Here is a 20,063-nt window from a genome sequence, read left to right on the forward strand (position 1 = left end):
GAAAGGGGGAGGGCAAGAGAAGGAGGAAGAGAAGAAAGGAAAAAGAAGTGGAGCGACAAGGAGGAACAAGAGAGAAGAGAAGCAACCAAGAGAAACGAGAAACAAAGAAAATAGAAGAAAGGAGGAGACAGGAGGAGAGAAGAAGAGACGTGAGCCAAGGAAGTAAATTAGCTGTGTTAGCCGGTAGCGTGCTACCTGCTAGCTCTATTTGAATTAGGCCCTGAAGACTGCGTGTGGATCTAAATAGCTCACCCGAGACGCACGGCACGGCCCCTGCATGGGTGTTTTTGCAGCAGAGTGGAGCGAGCTGAGCACTTAATACACATCTTGCATGCATGCTGGCAGGAACTGAGCATGCAGAGCACATCATACACCACCTGCCAGTATGGCAGGCATTCATCTATCTATATATCAATCTGTCTATTCACACACATACCTATTCATCTATGTCAATCTATCAATTAATCAATCTACCTATCATCTATTTATCCATCTATTGATATATCTATCTACCTAGCAACCCATTAGTCCATCCATATATTAATCAATCTGTCCATCATGTCATCTACAAGCCATCTAACTGTATATTTATCTCTCCATTTATCGTTCCGTAAACTGTTAACCTCTGATCCTCAGACAGACAACAGCCACCCCCCCCCCCCCCCCCCCCCCCCTATTGGCCTCCATCATCGCCCCTATTTCAGGGCTCCTGCATCCCCGGCAGGGCCGCTCACAGCCTCTGATCTCAGCTAAAGCGCTTCTAATTGATTCTTTAAGGGATAAGCTCTCTCTCTCTCTCTCTCTCTCTCTCTCTCTCTCTCTCTCTCTCTCTCTCTCTCTCTCTCTCTCTCTCTCTCTCTCTCTCTCTCTCTCTCTCTCTCTCTCTCTCTCTCTCTCTCTCTCTCTCTCTCTCTCTCTCTCTCTCTCTCTCTCTCGCTCTCTCTCGCTCGCTCTCTCCCCTCGCTCTCTCTCTCTCCCTCTCCCCTCGCTCTCTCTCTCTCTCTCTCTCTCTCTCTCTCTCCCTCTCTCTCTCCCTCTCTCTCTCTCTCTCCCCTCTCCCACTCGCTCTATCTCTCCCTCGCTCTCTCTCTCCCTCGCTCTCTCCCTCGCTCTCTCTCTCTCCCTCTCTCTCTCCCGTCTCGTGTTGCTTAGTTCCGCTGCCCGATTATAAAAAATAAAATAAATTGTTCTAATATTACTTGAGAACGGGAGAGACGATGGGGTCAAACAGATTGAATGTGTTCCTCAGATCTTGCCGCGCTTCAATCTGTATCCCCCGTCCCTCCGTCCTCGCTCTCTGATCTGTCATAACCCCGCGATTTCGCTCAGTCTGTAATTAAAATCCCAGATAAGACGCAACGATTGCATGCTGTTTGAGACCAATATTATGTATCCAATCTGTGTGCGAGTTTATGTGTAGGTGTCTGGCTGTAGGTTTGTGTGTGTGTGCGTGCGTGCGTGTGTGCGTGCATGTACGTTAGAGGCAGTGTGCATATGCCTGGGTGTGTGTGCTTGCGTGTGTGTGTGTGTGTGTTTGTGTGTGTGTGTGTGTGTGTTGGCGCCGAGTGGGTGTGTATCTGGGGTCCTTCCTCCTGCTAGCAGAGTGTGGGGTGCAGGGGTTCCATTTGCAGAGTGTGATCACCACATCAACTCAAGGTCTGCAGGTCTGCCTGCACATGGCTGGGGTGTGTTGTTCACTCTCTCACTCAGGGGTCCCTGACAGAGGGGAGGGTAAGGCAGGGCTAAAAAGGAACTCTGCCTACCGTCCGCGAGAGTGGTAACCCCGTGGTTGCCGGACACATTGGCCATTGACCCTTCAAAGAGAATGAGATCCACTCCAGTACACAATGTAACTCCGTGTTTGTTTTCCTCCCCGAACGCAAAGCATTCAAATGAGGACGGCGTGTCTTTTAGTTCTTGACCAAAACAAACACTGCCAAACAACCTCGGGCGAGGAGCTGTACTCCGGCACTGCATCACAAATTCACGTCGTTTCCCTGCATGCTCCTTGTAACACAGACTCGGGCCGCCTTTCAACTGTAGCCTTGCTGAAACTAGACGGGTGGAGGCCAACAGCATGCACACACACACACACACACACGCACACGCACACGCACACAGTCAGGCCCGCTGCCAGAATCCTCCTCACAGCCACAGGCACGGGGAGATGTGTCACACACTTGGACGCCGGCTCGTTTTAAACTGTTTTTCTCCCAGGAAGCAGCACAAACAGACAGTCCTGGTGAGGCACTGTGCACGGTGGGTTGTAATTAGATCACTGCAGCGGCCGAGTCAAAGAGAAACACCGACCGGTAAGAAGATAGCAGCCACAGTCATTTGGTAAATCTGAGAAGATCTACCAACGCCACAATTAGCAGTCGTGATTATCTCATGAGGTACCCCCGGGCATAAATGATGTATCGCCGAGGTAAGCACGCTGGAGAGCCAGTGAGTTGACGCCGGGTGGAGAGGGCTTCAAGCACTGCTTGGACACATTCGCCTCACAATGCAAGCTGTGTTGCGCTTACATTTTGCATTAGCATGCATAATACATAGCCCCCTTCCGTTGGCCCGATACAGATCGCATGTTATTTCTGATGTAAATTGCCTCATACGAAGCTCGCTGTGAAGTAACCGAGCAAAGAGCTCCTGTTGTTTCATCTGGGGTAGATCCATTACTCAGCAATGGTATAATTGATCCCTGTCTATGGGCACTTCAGTGATAAGGAATTGATTTGTCCCTCCTCAAGGGTTTTGGAATTGTCTTGCCAAAAAACTGATGGGACGAATGATCAGTTTTGACATGTTGGGTGAAACTAACACATGGCTCTATGCATATATATATATATATATATATATATATATATATATATATATATATATATATCTTATATCTCTTCAGATTGTGGAAACAGCTGACAAATGTATTTTCTAACATCTGATTCCCTGACAGGAAACTCAAATTGAAGTTCCTCCCCGGTAATACCATCCATCACATTTACATACTCAATATAATTAAAATAATTAGCAGTGGATTTGAGCTGGGAAGCCAGTAGCTTCAATCAAAGCTTAATTAAGCAGAGCGCTGTCAATTTCAAGCCGGCGAGAGGAAAAACTAAGGTAAAGACGGAAAGCAAGACGAAGCCCACACTTAAGTGACTGGTTAAGTGTAGCGTTTACGCTCTGAGAAGACCCTAGAGACTGTAACGGGACATTCCATAGTGTTTATGAAATATGATCCCAGGAGCTGCTGCCTCAAACAAGCTTTGTCTATTGATCAAATCTAATTAGCAGGCAGTTCCACTTCACACTAGCGGAGCAAGGGGGGGGGGGGGGGGGGGGGGGAGAGAGAGAGACGGATAGGACATTCTGTCCAATACCGGTAATCAGGACAATTCTGTAGGACGTTGTGGGACACTGTAACCCTACTACTCAAGTATCCTGCCAAGTACAACCATTACGATGCATGCAAACAGCTGTTTAATGCTAATTCCAGTGAACACCCTTCTTATATTTTGTAATTTCAAGCAAACATTCCCCCCGTCAACATAACTCAAATGTGTTGAGACTAGCACATGGATGAATAAATTCATATGCTTCAAAATTCAAAATGATCTGCAAAATGATCTAATGCAATTATCTTTTCCAAATAATATGACGCATTTCCCGCAGAGATGTTGAGCTACCATAAGCTTGTTATTGAAGCAGGTTATCTAATTAAGTTCTGCCTTCGTGCATTGAAGTCACTGCTGTAGGATTCGTCATTTGAGCTTTGTAACTGTCACACACACACACACACACACACAACACACACACACACACACACACACACACACACACACACACACACACACACACACACACACACACACACACACACACACACACACACACACACACCACTTGCCCTCGTTTCTTTGTTTTGATGAGCTTCACTCAAACCTCTTTTTACTCCTCTCTTGTGTGTCTTCATTTAACTTTTTATCCCTTTCAACTTGTTTAAACTTCAGAGCTCACACATTTGATGAGAGCCAGCTGTGGGGGCGTGGGGGTCTGGACACTCCAGAGGCACCGACTTGTAGGTTGCAACATCAATCATCCATCATGTATCAGGCTTTTATGTGGAGGCAGACGGCTCACCAGTGACACCGTGTACTGTAGGCTTATACTCCCCACCAAATATACCGCAACTTGTTTCTAGACACACACAAACACACACGTGCGCACAAAGGTGACTTATTTCGTCAGAAACAAAGTAAATGAGCTATGTGTTGCGCCTTATAAGGCCCCTTCCTACAATTCATGCTACATATTTTTAAACAAGCTCTGTTTAAGTGAAACATAAAAGCCTTTTAGTGATATACAGACCTAGTATATGAAGCAGTGCTAACAATAAGAACAACCCGCATCTGTACGAATTTTAAGGTTTGTATTTATTATGTGAAATGACAAATAAATAAAATATAAGTAACACACAATACCGCCCCTCCCCCTGAACTCCAGCCCACCCTACCAAAGCACATTATTTGTGCTTGAGCAGCTATGTGCCTCACTGTGGCTTGGTTGTCCTCCTCTGACTCCACTGCAGGCTCCCTGCCTTGCTATTTTTATAAAATGTATAATAAATTCAGAAAGATTAAAAATGATTAATATTTAAAAATAATTATAATAAATATTGTTTCTAGAGCAGCATGAGCAATGTTAACAAAAAAGCAAATAAAGTTAACCATGTTACCTTGTTAATAGCTCACTGAAAACAATCTAAATTGTCAATAAAATTATCAATATTCCACGAGCAAACGAGTAGCAGCAGAGTTTAGCCATCAGCGCATCAACATCATGGCAAAGTCCTGAATCCTTCTCTGCCTTGTACTCGTTGATGACTTTGATGAGACGTAGACCCCGCCCCCCACCCCCAATATTGTTTTTGCAGATCTACGCAATTCCCTTGGATGCCCTATTTTCGGGAAAAACTGAATTTTCGCGGAAAGGTGACGAGCTTGCACCCCTACCCACATAAACACAGGAAGTCTTGGTCAGGGAAATGAATGAGTCTTCACATTTTCCTTTGGCCATTATCTTTCATTATCTCCTTCAGCAACAGAACAGAGGCTACGCTTTTAACTGTAGCGTTTATATTCCTTAACCACAACCAATTAGCTAATGGTATGAGGTCAAAGAAAATGGCGAGACAAAATAATAGATCTTTCTGTCAAATAGAGAGAGAGAAACCTTTGTCACATCCATACATATAATTTATGGTGGAGAGTGTGTGCAGTCACAGCCTTTCCATTGACAGGTAAGGGCTAAGTAGCTATTTTTTGTCATTCTGTTTCTCGCCCTTACAGCAACAGCCTTTGCTTCTGGTAGCAAGGCTCATGGATGCTTCAACACCTAGCCTTGGACCTGAAACTGCTATAAAAATCATTAGTGATACAGTAGTTGCTTCGCAGAAGCCGGTCCCAGTCTCTGCATCCATCAAAAGATAGATGGTTAGATAACCAACTGGACTCCCTATTAACCTGATGTGATTGCATTAGGACTGCGCCAACCTAATGGAGAGAAGTTTCGAAAACAAATGTAGTGGAGTCTGGCCACGTCTTCCACCACAATTTAGGAACAGCTTGATTCTTAAACGCTGTGGGCTCTCCACTGTTAGCGGGCACCCCTTTAAATGCCCTGTGACCGAGGCCTCCTAACTCTTGTGATCCACATAGGATTATTATTTAGCGGGCGCAAGTCTCTTCCGTTCCTTCACATTACATCATCATGCTTCTGTACATCCTATAAATAGAATAAGTCACGCCGTGCAGCGTCTACAAGGAACGTAAGAAAAGTTTATTCATTACATTTACATCTGTGGGTGTATTCGGCTCGCCGACCCATTGTCGTAAATCACATTTTAAATCACGTTTGTTTTACCACAGTTCTCTTTTGAAGGACTGTTCCCGAAGTGCGGTCGATGGTTGGTCATAATTGCATGTCAATCAAAACCTCTTCAAGACAAGTAGGGCGTTCTCGACAGTTAATCAACACTGCGTCCCAGACTTGCCTTTACGGAAAGTCTGGCTCTGTGAGACCATTGAATAAACAACAACACACAGCCTTTGCAGGGGGGGTAGGACTCGGTGTATGCATTATGTGCCACCATAGGCTGCATCTCATGGTCACCGCCCTGTTTAGGACAGCCCAGCCTGGCCCAGCCATCGTAAACACTCAGCATGGGTTTTTATGGCTCTCTTTTGGCCCTGGGATACGCTGATTCAGTGGAGGGGGGCACTGGTGGATAGGAAAGCCAGAGGAAAACAAAGGGAGACAGAAGTTGGAAAGTGTCTAAAAGGATAGAGCTATGAAGAGAAAAGTGAGGGACACGGGGTAAGATGACGAAAATAAAAGAGGAAGAGCGAGGACCCTTAGATCCCAATCGAGAGTCAGATGGAAAGGTAGACAGGAGGAAAGAAAGAAAGTAAGAAAGAAAGAAAGAGACTTGAAAGTAAGACTTGACCAAAACAATGCAAACACATGGCAGTAACAGTAATCATAGCCAGAATGTATTGACGTGTGCACGGTTATGGGGTTAAATCAAATTCTGTGAAACAAATCAAATTTCTTTGGCACCGAAGGGGCTTTAAATTAAGGGAGTGTCTCCTGTGTGTCCCATTAGGCTTTGTGTGAGGATGAATTCAATTCATTATTCAAGATGAAATGTCACTTTGTTTTCAATATCAAAGTTAAGACAGCAGGCGTTTTTGAAATTGGAAATTTCAGCAAACAGTTAAAAGGCAAAAAACATCACGGTACAATTTTAATGGTGACAACAAGCAGTTTAATAAAAGAAAGATCTTCTTCTACCGCAAGAACAAATTAACTGTGCGAAGAAAGCGGGCCTTTGGCAATATCTTCCCGCTTTCTTGAAATAACTATGACTTTGTGAAACGATGCATGGCAGAGCAAATTACTTGTACACCTATTGTTGATTTAAGAGCATTCACAGAACCAAGAGCCAATGTAAAGGGAAGATGAGTGAAGAAGAGGTGTTCAGTATCTGTGGCTGACACGCGCACATACGAACACACACACACACGCACACACACACACACACACACACGCACATAGCCACACACAACACTGCCATGCAAAAGGATTTTGAATACAAAAAATTGCTTGATTAGCTCTTGTCGTCTCTCACTGTTTGGAGACGTGGGGGGGGGGTGGAGTTAGTGAGCCTCCTGTACAGGCTCATATGTTGGCTAGGAACACCTGGGTCTTTTGTGTTTCACAATCACAACACGACACTGGCTGCCGAGATGCGAGTCGTTCACACTATTGCGCTATTGTTCTCCGCCCCCCTCTCTCTCCCTCTCTCTCGCCCTCTCCTCCCGCACCGTGCCACGGTGAAGGTGGCTGAGAGCGGGGGTGTCACCAAGAGTTATGACTGCTTAAAAAAAAAAAGAAAAAGAAAAAGGAAATCAGTCCATTATTATGTCTTAGCCTGCTTTACTTTCCCGGGGAAAGGTGCCAGCTCATAAATCTCCCACAAAGTGAGAGTCGCCAAAAGCAAACATCGGAAATGGTTATTTTTTTGCGGTCAGCAGAGAGTAGATGCTAAACCCTTCAACATCGACTGCACTGTGTTGCATTAAGAGATGCGGGGCCGGTGCCACAGCTGATCAGTTGTCCCCCTGTTGTCCATAACAGGAATGGACACACCGACGCACAACTTCAGAACATTTGGTAAGTCACAAACCCAACAACAAAAGTAAAATAAAACCAACAACCACCAATGGGTTCCGGCACACTTGCTCGAAGTTGGTTGGTTTGTTGGTTGGTCTGCGTTTGTCGGATAAGGGTGTAAAAACACCTTGAGGTGCGCAACCAGCGCTATCCCCACCAGGTCCCCACTCACCACTGTGAAGTCCTCGGCGCTGCACTCGGAGCCCCGGTAGTGGCAGGCCAGGAGCATGTCCTTGATGTCGTGGCCCGTGCGGTCGTAGAACTCGCGCATGTTGAACGGCCGCGGCTTGTAGCTGTCGAAGTCCGCCTTCTCCTTCAGCACCTGCAGCACGTTCTCTTCGACCAGGTGGGTGTCGCGGATCTCGTACCTAAGGCCGAGGCCAGGGGAGTCAGGATAAAAGGGTTAGGAGCCTTCAGCTTGTGTGGGTTGATGGTTTTCCTCACAATTTGCAAAAGTCTAACTTGATTTTGTCTTACTATAGGAAAGCCCAGCATGTGATCATCATCATCGCGTATAACTATTTAGTGATGGAAAGGGGAAAGTACCGAGGTACACTATGCACAACCTGTCCTCAAAACGGTACGAGCTGAATGCTATGCAGGGTTCATCCACGGCGCACCCACCGAGCACTACTCTAATGTTACACTGTACAATTACAGAGGATTTCCATAGCAGTGTTCCCAGAGGCCCGAATCAAATTCCCTGTGTCGTGTTCCATCTAAAACTCAATAAAAGGTAACCAAAAAGTTTGGAATCGGGAACACTGTGATTCAAAACAAGGTCGTTCTTGCCCCGTGGCGCTTAATTGCAGGGACGTTTCTGTACCACACTGTGGAATTTTATTATTCATTCATTTTTTATCCTTGACTAAGGACATGCATGGTGTTGTGAGCAAGTGTTTTATGTTCATTACCCACAATAAATATGCATGCACAACTATGTACAGAGACACGCGCATGTGCACAAACACACACACGCACGCACGCACGCACACACACAAAGCTGTAATCAGTAATTATTGAACAGTAAACACCAGCCAAACTCCTTTTTATATAGTGTATATATATATATATATATATATATAAATATCTATCACATATAGAGTATCACATATTTATGTGTATATATCACATAAATATACAGAGTACATATATAATATTACATATAAAAACTACAGATTCAGGGAATTTCACTTGCTTAATGTGGCTTTTGTATTTATTTGAGTTCAGGAAAAGTCGACACATTGAGAATGGTTGCTCACGCTCACCCTACTTTCTGTGTTATCGTTGATATGCTGATTATGCTTGTTATAAGCCTACGAATATAATAGCTAAAGAACCACCACACACAACTCAGTTAACACTTTGAAATGTTGACTACATTGTGCTTATAAGTGGTTATGGCTGATACTGAATTGCAGAGACTCACACAAATATGCACACACAGACAGATAGACAGACAGACAGACAGACAGACACACCAGTTGAGTAATAATAAGACATAATAAATGCATGGGTAAATTCATCCACCATAATTAACCCACTGTAACATAATTTATGCTGGATTATGCTGTATTACACAAAATGTACACAATTATTAATTATGAATTATTAACTTCTGATGATAATTAAGATGTTCTGAGGAAAAACACCAACAAAAACATTTCATATGATATTTTTTTTTATTTATCAATATGAAACGATTTGATTCATGTATTGCCATGGTAGATACGCTGATACCGTTACTCTTTTCCAGACTGACCCTCAAGAATGACTGACCCATTCAATCCCGCAAAAAAACTTTTATTTTGTTATTTTGTAGCAGATCAATTTAGATCAAACATACATTTTTGTTCACGTATCCTGTTATTGTGAAATGTGATGGGCAGGGTAAACGTGGCAAGAAATCCAACATAAATGCTGTATTTCTCTTCCCCACAAAGACCATTTGGCTCTGTATTTTGTGGTATAATTAAACATTGACAGGCTCAAAGAGCAGTGCTTTTAGACGGTAAAGGCATGGGTTCTAATGCTGTAATCAAACTGGAGAGCCCTCCAACACTTACTTGAAGATGGGTGCAATTTAGCTTTCAGTTCACTAACAATTTATCCACCATATGGTCCAATTATGTTGACGTGCAAAACACAATCATATCGTGCATTTAAAAAGCAGGGAGTGTTAACCCCAGCCCCCCCTTCAAGCTCTGAGTAGTGGTGGTAGTATATTATGCCTGCAACACACACACACACACACACACACACACACACACACACACACACACACACACACACACACACAGAAAGAGAGGGAGAAAACAAATCCTGGGGAAGTTATTCATTGCGTACCTTCGTCTGCCAAGCCACACAGGCTCTACCACCTGCTCACCACCCCACTCTGGCTCTAATTAACCTTCATTAAATAGCCTGGCCCTGCCTCGCTAAGACGCAGGCGGGCGCCCATGGAGATAGTTGTACAGTCAAAAGAGCAACGTTCATCTCCCCCCCACCCCCCCCTGCCACCGCCACCGCCACCCAAAGCTTGATGGCGACGGTGTTGATAGAGACTGTCAGTCTTTGCGAGAGTCAGACATAAAGATACAAATTGCATTATGAGATAAGGAGCCACACTTGTATTGGACAAATATTTCCTTTTAATCGATTTTAATCAAGAAGGACCATGATACCTTGGGGTATTGGGCATGGTTGAAAATATCTCCTTCGAATTTAAAACTTTGTTCAACACATGTTCCTTTTGCATAAATTCAGCAATGGGTCATATTTTTCACTTGAGTGCCATTCCAAGACATGGTCTGCCGAAGCGACAATTGTTTACCCGTTGCAAACAGAACGAAACGCAATACTCGGTATTGCATTTCGGTATGACACAATCAGCACTATAATTTAGGAGGAGAACAGAATAGACCTTTGCTCTCCAATGTTCTCATCAATTGCACTCAAGGTGGCAATCAGTTTTTGCTTCATGTCAAGTCATAGGGGCTAGGGGTATGCATCGCCGGTGGAAGATTGCCGTTATTGTGCTGTGCATGAGTTTCAAGGGATTCAGACAATATCGTCATCAAACTGAAACGGTGCTAGGTTGCATCTGAACTGTGGGGGGGACTGAGGGTGGAGAAACAGCCCGCAAAGGTGCTGAAGTATACTGCGGTGGTGACTGCGTTAACCAAAGACGCACGATAGCGCTAACTCGTTAATGTAGAGATGCATTAAAAAGTGGAGGTAATTTCACGAATCCCCTGATCAACGTTTCCTTAACTGAAACCTTGCACTTGTCCAACCTTAATTTCGAATTGCAGTGACCTGTGTGATCACATGCTCATGTGCTTCAATGTTATCCCTGTTATCCCCTTCTTTATATTCCCCTATATTTAAATCTATAACACTTGTAACAACGTCCTAGCCTATTATACAGCAGAGGTTAAATGCTTCAGCTACCATTGTGAGAGGAAGGCTTATATATGTTACGACATTTCAGAAAATGTAAAGTTCTTTTTAAAGTAGTATAGACAGATGAAAATATAAACATTTCGTGAAGCCAAAACAGGCTAGTTATGTTTTTTATTTTCTTTTCTAGTTCCAACATTCCCTTCTGTTGCAGCTACAGTTTATACAGATCACTGTTCTGCATTAAGGCGAGTGTGGCGCTCCAACTGGGTTATATTTTCGTGAATAAGGTCCCTCACAAATCTCTCGTCACTGTACAAATGATACCCTCCACACATTAACAATAAACAATGTGGGAAGCAATATGAATCGTAAGGCTTTCCAAACAAGTAATTCTCCTCCTTCTGGAGAAAAACACCAAACCACGTGCCCATAACCACGGGTAATGTGCACGTGGTTTGGTGTTTTGTTTCCTCCCCGTCAGTTCGTTTTGAGAGCAATGAACTCTGAACACAAAGGTACATCTTTAACCAAAAAGAGGGGGGGGGGGGATGTTGTATGATTATTTTGCCACTGCCGTCTGCCCGTGATCCGCTTGGCCACACTGCCGTTCTCTAATAGGAAGACTAGCCTGTTGTGGTTTGGTTTTGGGAAATTAATTGAATTGTGTCCCTCCAGCTCGCCTCTTCAAACGACATAAAGCTGCCAGGAGAGCACTTAAGACGCGGTGCCCGGATCCGCGAACCGAGAGACTTTAGCCGAAGCGGATACAATCACGGCACTGAGGCTGGGTTCTTTAATATCGCCCTGCCACTGCTCCCAAGAGCAAGGCACCGTGCTCTCCCCATGCAAACGGGGGGGGGGAGGGGGGAGACCAAATTGGATTAGGGGGCCGCTGGCACTTTAATTTTCCGTCAGTGAGCGAGGCGAATCAACGAAAAAGAGCCTCTGCATGGTCTCACCACCTTGGGGGTGGGGGGGGTGGGGGGGGAAGGGTATCGCAGGGACGGAGTAAAAGGAACCAATTCAGAAACACATTCTGATTCTCGAGATGGGATTTTGAACAGGTAGGGCACGCCATCAAGCACTTAATATGAACTTGGTAGCGCTGGGGAGAAAAGAAAAGGAAAACAAAATCGCACTTGCTGTTCTCAGTTTAAGAACCGTGCCACTAACAATGCGTGATAAAAACCCAAGCCGTGTGACAAAACAATCGTCACATCATTTTCATAAATCTGAGCTAATTATTCAATTACGCCCTTAATTGAATTCACACAATCCAAGGGATAGGGTTGCCTGCAGTGCGTTATCCTCCAGAATGAATGAACACCTTGACTTCCCCATTAGCGGTTCGGGGAATGTGGTTTTAATGAAGACAGGAGAACTCTGGCACAATGGCACTCCCTCAGGTGGGGGCAACTGAGGGAAAACACGCACACTTCCCCTTAACAAATCACCTTGACAACCACAGCACAGGTCGCACTCTGTAAACTCCAAAGTTCCCTCGACAAATCCAGCACTTACTAAAATATATTCCCTTTGGGCCGTCAGCAGATGTATTTAAAGTTTTCCTGAGGCTCACATAGTTGCAATACTAAATGCTACACCTGGTGTTGCCAACACTAAACTATGACTATACTATACAATATATACATACATGCATACATATTGTAGCGGGCCAGTGGGTGTGGGGTTTCCACGCTACCAAGTTGAACAGATATTATGACACAACACACAGCAGTTCCAGTGCAGAATGGTTTATTTACCGAGTAAATGAAAACCAGGGTGGGAAAAGGGTCATCCACCTCCTATGTGTTCCAGTCCGTCCAACACCTTCCACCTGTCTCTCTCTCTCTCAGGGCGTTCCGTGCTTCCAGGCGATCACACAGATCCTGCCTGTCGTCTGCTAGCCCTAGCTCCTCTTCCAACTCCAGCCCCCCCTGTCTGACGTTTGCTACCTCCTTTAAGCCCAAGCACCCCTGCTTAATGATCCCCAGGCTCACCTCGTTAAAGTGAGGAAGTCCATATATGGCTTGGGGGTGGAGCCAGCAGGTTGCCAGACCTACCACTCCCCTCACTCCTCCCTGGCGTCTGCCACAATATATAATATACACATTTCTTCTTATACACATTCCTACACATTCAACAAACCTACACCCGTCAGTGTGGAGACAGCAAATGCCTGTCGGCTTTGTAAGTCTCACTCATATATTCCACCATCTTTAAGTACCTTTTTCAGCTGTAGGAGTTCCACTTGGAAGGAAATCTAAAATATAACTCTTCTGTGTCAACTTCACAGTCAGACCTCAGATGATGATGATGGTGATGATGATGACAATGACGATAACAATTATGATGTCGGCGATGATGATCAACTGAAATGATGGCATGTCTTACACCAACAACAAGATCCTGTTCTCAGGTAGAGGCCTAACCAGTCCCCCACCATTCAGAAGCAGCACATGTATAATAAACCCTATTTTGTCTGATGACATATGAGTTGCTTCAGTTCATTTTGTCTTAGCCATTATATTGGCTGTCCTGCATGAAATGTATGCGTAGGAATATTGAATGTCCGATACAGTTGCGTGTCCAAAACAAATTTCCTTTGGGACAATCAGGTTATATCTTCTCCATCTAGCCCGGTGTGCGGTATTATTGCCGGTGTACTGCACAGTGCACACAGGCAGCAGGCAAACTCAAAGATTCTCGCGGTCTCATTTTATATTACTGATTTAATTTGGAGGGGTGAGGCTGAACCCACTGTCAATTCAACTCTCATATCTTAGCACCAGAAAATAAATATTAAATACCGCCACACGAATGCAAATGCACATGAGACTGGCTATTATGAACACAATATCCACTAATTTCTCAAAACCACACCGCAAAAGAGAGTGAGAGCGTTAGATCAAAAACATGCAACTCTCCGAACAAACTGCAATGTTGGAGGGAAGCTATTCTATAATGTGACATCTATCAAGGATGGGTCTTCACGACATGCAGTCTATAAGGGCCCTGATCTCATCGCTAAACTGCAATATGTCTCCCTATCCATATTTTGGACTCTCGGATACACAGCAATCACACTTTAAATGCAAATGACTTTGTTTTACAAAGTAGTAATATATTAATAGCGTCTGCATTTATACAAGAGAGAGAATAAATAAATAAAAAAGCACTTTGTATTAGTGCCATCTTACTAGCGTATAATCAAACCTTGCCCTCCACTTACCATTACTCAACTATACTTGTTCTGATTGATTAGATCGGATTAGATCTAAAAGCCAAGGCAAGGATCAGTACCCTGCAGCCTTCTACATGCATCGCACCAGTTACTGATTTAAAGAGAGAGAAGAAATGGGCATGGTTCCAAAGCAGAATAATGTCTTTGGAAATGACCATAAAAAACACATTTGACCATGACATCGTAATAGTCTAGGTCTTTCCCTAGTTCAGACCTTGAATCCCAACACCTCTCAGAGTGTATATGGATTAGATATAAACAGAGATAACGCACAGATCTTTTTTTTTTACCTTTAGACCTACTGCTTTTGGTACAAATTAGTGGGCCAGCTAAGAACCACTAACGGCACAATTTAAGGTCTATGCTAAATAAGTGCCTCACTGATTCACAACACACAACATTACAATTTACAAAATCAATATGACCTTTCATTTACTAATCATCACGTTGGCATTATATTCACTGCAAAAAAAGAAATTAAGTGATTTACTTTATTTTCTGCACTGTTTAGTAGAATTGCCACACACAAAAGACACATTTGGAAGATGCCATTGATTTTCTTGGTGGGAAATCTGCTGGCTGCCAGCATTTAACACACTTGGATGACAGTCTCAAGTTGAGCCATGTGTGGCTATGGTTGCCTGGAGAAAGATTTAATAAGTGCTTGTTTTCCTGAATGAACGGTAAAAAAAAATCAAACACTCACATTTGTTTATGCAATAATAATATATTGTTTTTGTATATCAACTATTTAATGTCAATGAAACTATGTAAATGATTATGGTGTCAGGTCCTCACAGATTCTGGTCAAAGCATTCATTTTGTCAGGTGTTGTTTTTCTATCTCCTTTGTTTAAGTTCATATGTTTTTCTACCCCTCATAACCCTGAGAGACCAAACAAAAAGCCGTCCTGATGCAACTTGATATCTGAAGAAATAATATATTTGACAGACAGGATGAGTAAATACATTGAACAAACGAGGACATAAGTACAAAAGGAGAGTTTTGAAAAATAAAATTGGATCTTAATGTTGGATCTTAATGTTAGATCTTAATTGGATCTTAACTGATACGTTGTTGTTGTTTGTTTTCCTCCCCGCTGAGAGCGTGACTGACCTGTAGCACTAAAGCGACGGTCACTAAGGCATTGGTCGGGTGCATGGACGGCAGGCCAAATGAATCAAGGGACAAGAAACACAGTGAAAAAAGGCAGGATAGTGGTTATCGTTGGGACAGCAAAGTAACTTCACAAACAACACTAATTATACGGGGATAAAGCCTTGCTCAGCACACAGCTTACCAGAGACAAGTTAATTGCTTTCTGCTTGTAGTCTCCACCCCAAGTCAGAAGTCTCTATCTTCATTTCAAAGTCACTTTGGCTTGAAGTGATGCTGCTTAGGCCCGACATGTTTCATTGTAGTCTTAGTCGTTTCAATTTTTTTGTTCGTTTGACTTTCAAACTTTTGGTACATCTCTTTATAAGCACAACCTGCTGGACCGGAGCTGATAAAAACAATTAAAATACTCTTTGTTAGTAGCTTTTAGTACAAGAAAGTATAGTGCCTGATCGCGTAGAAAACTTTGAAGGCGAAGCGCACTGCACTGCCTTTTTGTTGAAGCCGAGAAAAAAGCTGAATAGCATGATGTATCTTTTTACTGTTGCATAGCAATCAAAGTATATCTACACCTCCTGTAAGACGCTGGGCTTTTTTTTGGTTCTTGAGTTGAATTTTTTCCAACTCGGGGCGGACAGGGCAGTCAGCCAGAAACGTGAGAGGCCCAAGGCAGAATGAAAAGCGAAGCACTCAGCAACGCAGAAGCAGTGAGCAAAACGCTTGGTTCATAATGATAACAATTACAAAGAAAACAACCCCAGCTGCTAAAAAGCGGTCTGTTATAAGGGCCTAAATGAAAGACTGCACTGATAATACCTCTGCCAAAATGAAAAAAAGGTATTGGAAGGTGTACATGGCATGCATGTATGCATAGTACATATACATACATGCACACATAAATTCAAGACTTTGCAATCCGCCTTCTTTAATGTATATACTATATATTGGTATGACTTAAAATTCATATGAGACACACAGATACACTCCTGCCAAGTGCCTATGTTCTCAAAGCCCTGTGTGGATCAATACGCTAAAAATACACCAGCCACGTGGGCAAGTCAACCATGCAGAATATTGTGTATGAATTGTACATAATAAAATAAAATAAAAGAGCCAAGAAAACACAGAGGTTTTGGATCGGACGTCATTGTTCACAAAACCTGAATAATCACAGACAAGGTGAGGATAAAATAATTAAATTAACCCTTGTCTGGGGGGATGTTTGTAGATGGCGCATAGCTTGTCCTCAGCTGGGTAAAGATCTACTTTAATCTACTTAGATCCACTCTACTGCTCATCTACTATTGAAGTGGTCGCATTGGGATACACCATGATGAAATGTTAACAAAGTGAAGAATCACATTGGATATTTATGAAATTACCGTTCCCTAAAGTGAACAGTAGTTCATGATTAAATTGTTGCATGTTAAAACAAAAGATTCAACAAACATACATCCATACCTACACACCGTACACACGCACACACCATGGTTATGCTATCCCCACCTAAGTGCCATCTTACATTGAACTGAACTCCATGGGGACTTCAAGTACAAAAGAAAACACCCAATGCAAGATGTTATGTTTTGTCGTTTTGTGCGGTCTGCTGTTCACTTCAACGTTGTGGTTCAGACGATGCACCCCATGAGGTCAGATGAGGACTATCTCAGTTACAATTTTTTCAACGCAAGTGTTTGTCATTAACAGCGATTGTCCATTACAATATAAATCCCACTATGAAAGGGATATTCTGATTTACTTCAACTTTATTATCTGGAGTTGCACATCATAACAGTTTATTATCCTGTCTGTAAATTAACTTATTCCACAAAAGTTATGATGGTAGGATTTTCTGAGTTGTGTAATAAGCAAAATAAAATAAAATAAAAGCCTATTCCCGATAGGTCATCATATGAACATTATTGATAATCATTTCCAGACATCTAAATCTTGTCAAATCATTGTGTGACCTGTCTCGGACCTAAAACAGTGCTTTGGTTCATGATGTCAACATCCCCATGATCTTAAACACCATTTCCCCATCCCACTACGCATAGTGATCTACAGCCTGTGCGTGTTTCTCTAGACAACCCTTGTTTCCTTGAGGGAAGAACAAAACACGACATGTGTCATTGGATAAGCCAGGTCCTGTTTATAGAATATAGAGTCTTGTTTCACAAAGTGCTTCAAACCTCCACACTATGTCTTCCACAAACAGTCTGTAGTCGGTTAAGTCAGTGCATATTTTCTCTCAGAGAGCTGTAAAAGGTTTTGTGTGTTTTGGGGCATCTGACAGAGACAGTGAGGTAGAAAGGTGTTAGATAGAGGGCAGCACTTTGTAGGAATACCTCAAAGTGACATTTACATTTTTCAGTTGATCAGAAAAACAAGGTAGTGTTTGGGCATGGGGATGCAGGTTGAAAGTCCAAATTACTTGAAATATTCTGTAAATTGTGTATGTTAAATCAACTGGTAACATTTTGTTTGTAATTATCTATCATCGAAAAGGAATGTTTATTTTTTGACAGGCAGCCCTCTGGGATGTAGGGCTATCGGGTTATTGACCAATCACTGGAGAATAGTGACATGTGAAGAGGTGTGATAGATAGATGTGTTACATGTCTCTGACTACTCTTTAGGGAAATACACTCAACACATTCAAACATACATACATACATACATACATACATACATACATACATACATACATACATACATACATACATACATACATACATACATACATACATACATACATACATACATACAAACATACAAGGAGTGCACAAGTACGCAAGCACGCACGCACACAGACACACAAACAAACACACAAACACAAAAATATACACACACCTGCCGTTGAGCAAGGCAAGCAGCTCCCCGGCGTGGTACAGGTCGTTGCGCGTCACGCGGCTGAAGCGGAAGGAGTTGAGGTTGCAGAAAGTGATGGCCGGGAAGTCCATCATCGGCGCCGACACCTCGTCCAGCTTGGTGACGTGGGGGTACTGGAAGTAGAACTGCACGCGGTCCACGCACACGAGCACCAGCAATCCCAGGGAGCCCAAGAAGAATAGAATCCAAAGGCTGCGCTTCACGCACATCCGCTCATAAGTGAACATGTGCGAGATCCCGTGCAGCGTGGACCTGCTGGCGAAAACTTCAATGGGAACCGGCTGCTTGTACTCCATTTCTTCCGGCTCCGTTTTGAGGTCCATGGCGGCGACGGAATGACTTTACCAAGGGGGAACAGATGTGTGCACGACAAATACTGGGCTGGTGGGTTTTAATGGGAAGGAGGTTACTGAGTAGAGAGTTCACGCCCTTCTACGCCTATACCCAAGCACCCTTATATCCCTCTTCCTCCTCACCCAGTCTGTGGTGGTGGGGATGGACGTTGCGTCACGGGCACCCTGCAGCACCCCGACACTCACCAGTGGCAATTTAGAAGCATTTTCCAAAGAGATTAACGGCGCTTTGGGTCTAGTTTGCCCACCCAAAAAAACGGCAAGAATAAATAAAGCGACAGCACGTCTGAACCTCGGTTAGGGTCACAGTCTTTCAGTGGGTCCCGAGCGCGCGAGGACGGAATCCAACGCGGTCTTCTCTGCTCCTCGCGAACTTCAGCGATTGCCAAGTTGATAATTCAACTCCGAAAGCGTTAGAGGTGGGAAACAACGATCAATCGGGCGGGCTCAATTCTTCCTCCTAAACAATAAAAAAAATAACGAGGATAAAACGGTACGGTAAGAATGATTCTCTCCTGTGCGACTAAAGTGCACCGCTTGTACTCCTCATGGTAGGGTTTACGGCCGTATGGGAAGGCAAACGAAGCGAGCCCCGGTCCTTTTAAACATCAAAATACCGAAAAGTACGTGGATTGGACATGAAAGCGAACAGCCGCATCAGAGTGGGGCAGAATGTGTCAGATTACGCGACTGCATGGTTGACTTCCTCCGAATCCAGAGCCGCCACCAAACCATGCAGGGAAATACTCCGTGGGCTCGTTATCCGTGGGTGATGCCACGATATCACGTTTAAATAACAATAGTAATCCTCAAACGCTATGCCTCGTGTGAAATAAATCCTTAAGAAAACCTCCGAATGAGCCAGGCTATATGGTTATACCAGATCAATTGAAATCGCCCAAACAGAAGAGAGCAACGATTGGACAGCACGTGTTTTACATTGGGTGACGCCGGAGTAGGTTTCTGCTACCTTGGAGCAATCAGACCAATTCGATTGTGAACACAGCTGACATTTTTCATAACACGCGCAGCAGATAGTGGTCGGACAGAGATAGATGCGTTTTGAATCGTTGACGTGGGCTGTAGCATAAAAAAAAGGCGCCTGCAGCCAAACATTCGCTGCCACATTCGATAGCCAAGGGCGAGCTCCAAGCACATGCACGCGCAAACGGACCCGCCACACCGCATGCATTATTACCCAGGCATTCAACAATTATTATACACGCGCACAATCACAGATTCACATCCACACGTGGGCTGATGATTCATCCATACCACACTGCCTTCAAGAGTTACAACTCTCTGCACAGAATAACATA

At 43.7% G+C, this 20,063-nt stretch overlaps 1 protein-coding gene across 1 annotated transcript in view; it reads right to left on the bottom strand.

Annotated features, from left to right (window-relative positions):
- Positions 1-19,579, bottom strand: part of asic1b (acid-sensing (proton-gated) ion channel 1b) — a 148,536-nt gene extending 128,957 nt beyond the window's left edge. The window contains exons 1-2 of the mRNA XM_030375948.1: positions 18,353-19,579; positions 7,907-8,102 (exon numbers count right to left, since the gene is read on the bottom strand). Of these exons, the coding sequence (XP_030231808.1) occupies positions 7,907-8,102; positions 18,353-18,714 (558 nt within the window). The 5' untranslated portion in view covers positions 18,715-19,579. The remainder of the gene's footprint in view (positions 1-7,906; positions 8,103-18,352) is intronic.
- Positions 19,580-20,063: the final 484 nt, after the last annotated feature.

This window comes from Gadus morhua, chromosome 13 (assembly GCF_902167405.1).
Source record: "Gadus morhua chromosome 13, gadMor3.0, whole genome shotgun sequence".
Classification (NCBI taxonomy): Eukaryota; Metazoa; Chordata; class Actinopteri; order Gadiformes; family Gadidae; genus Gadus; species Gadus morhua.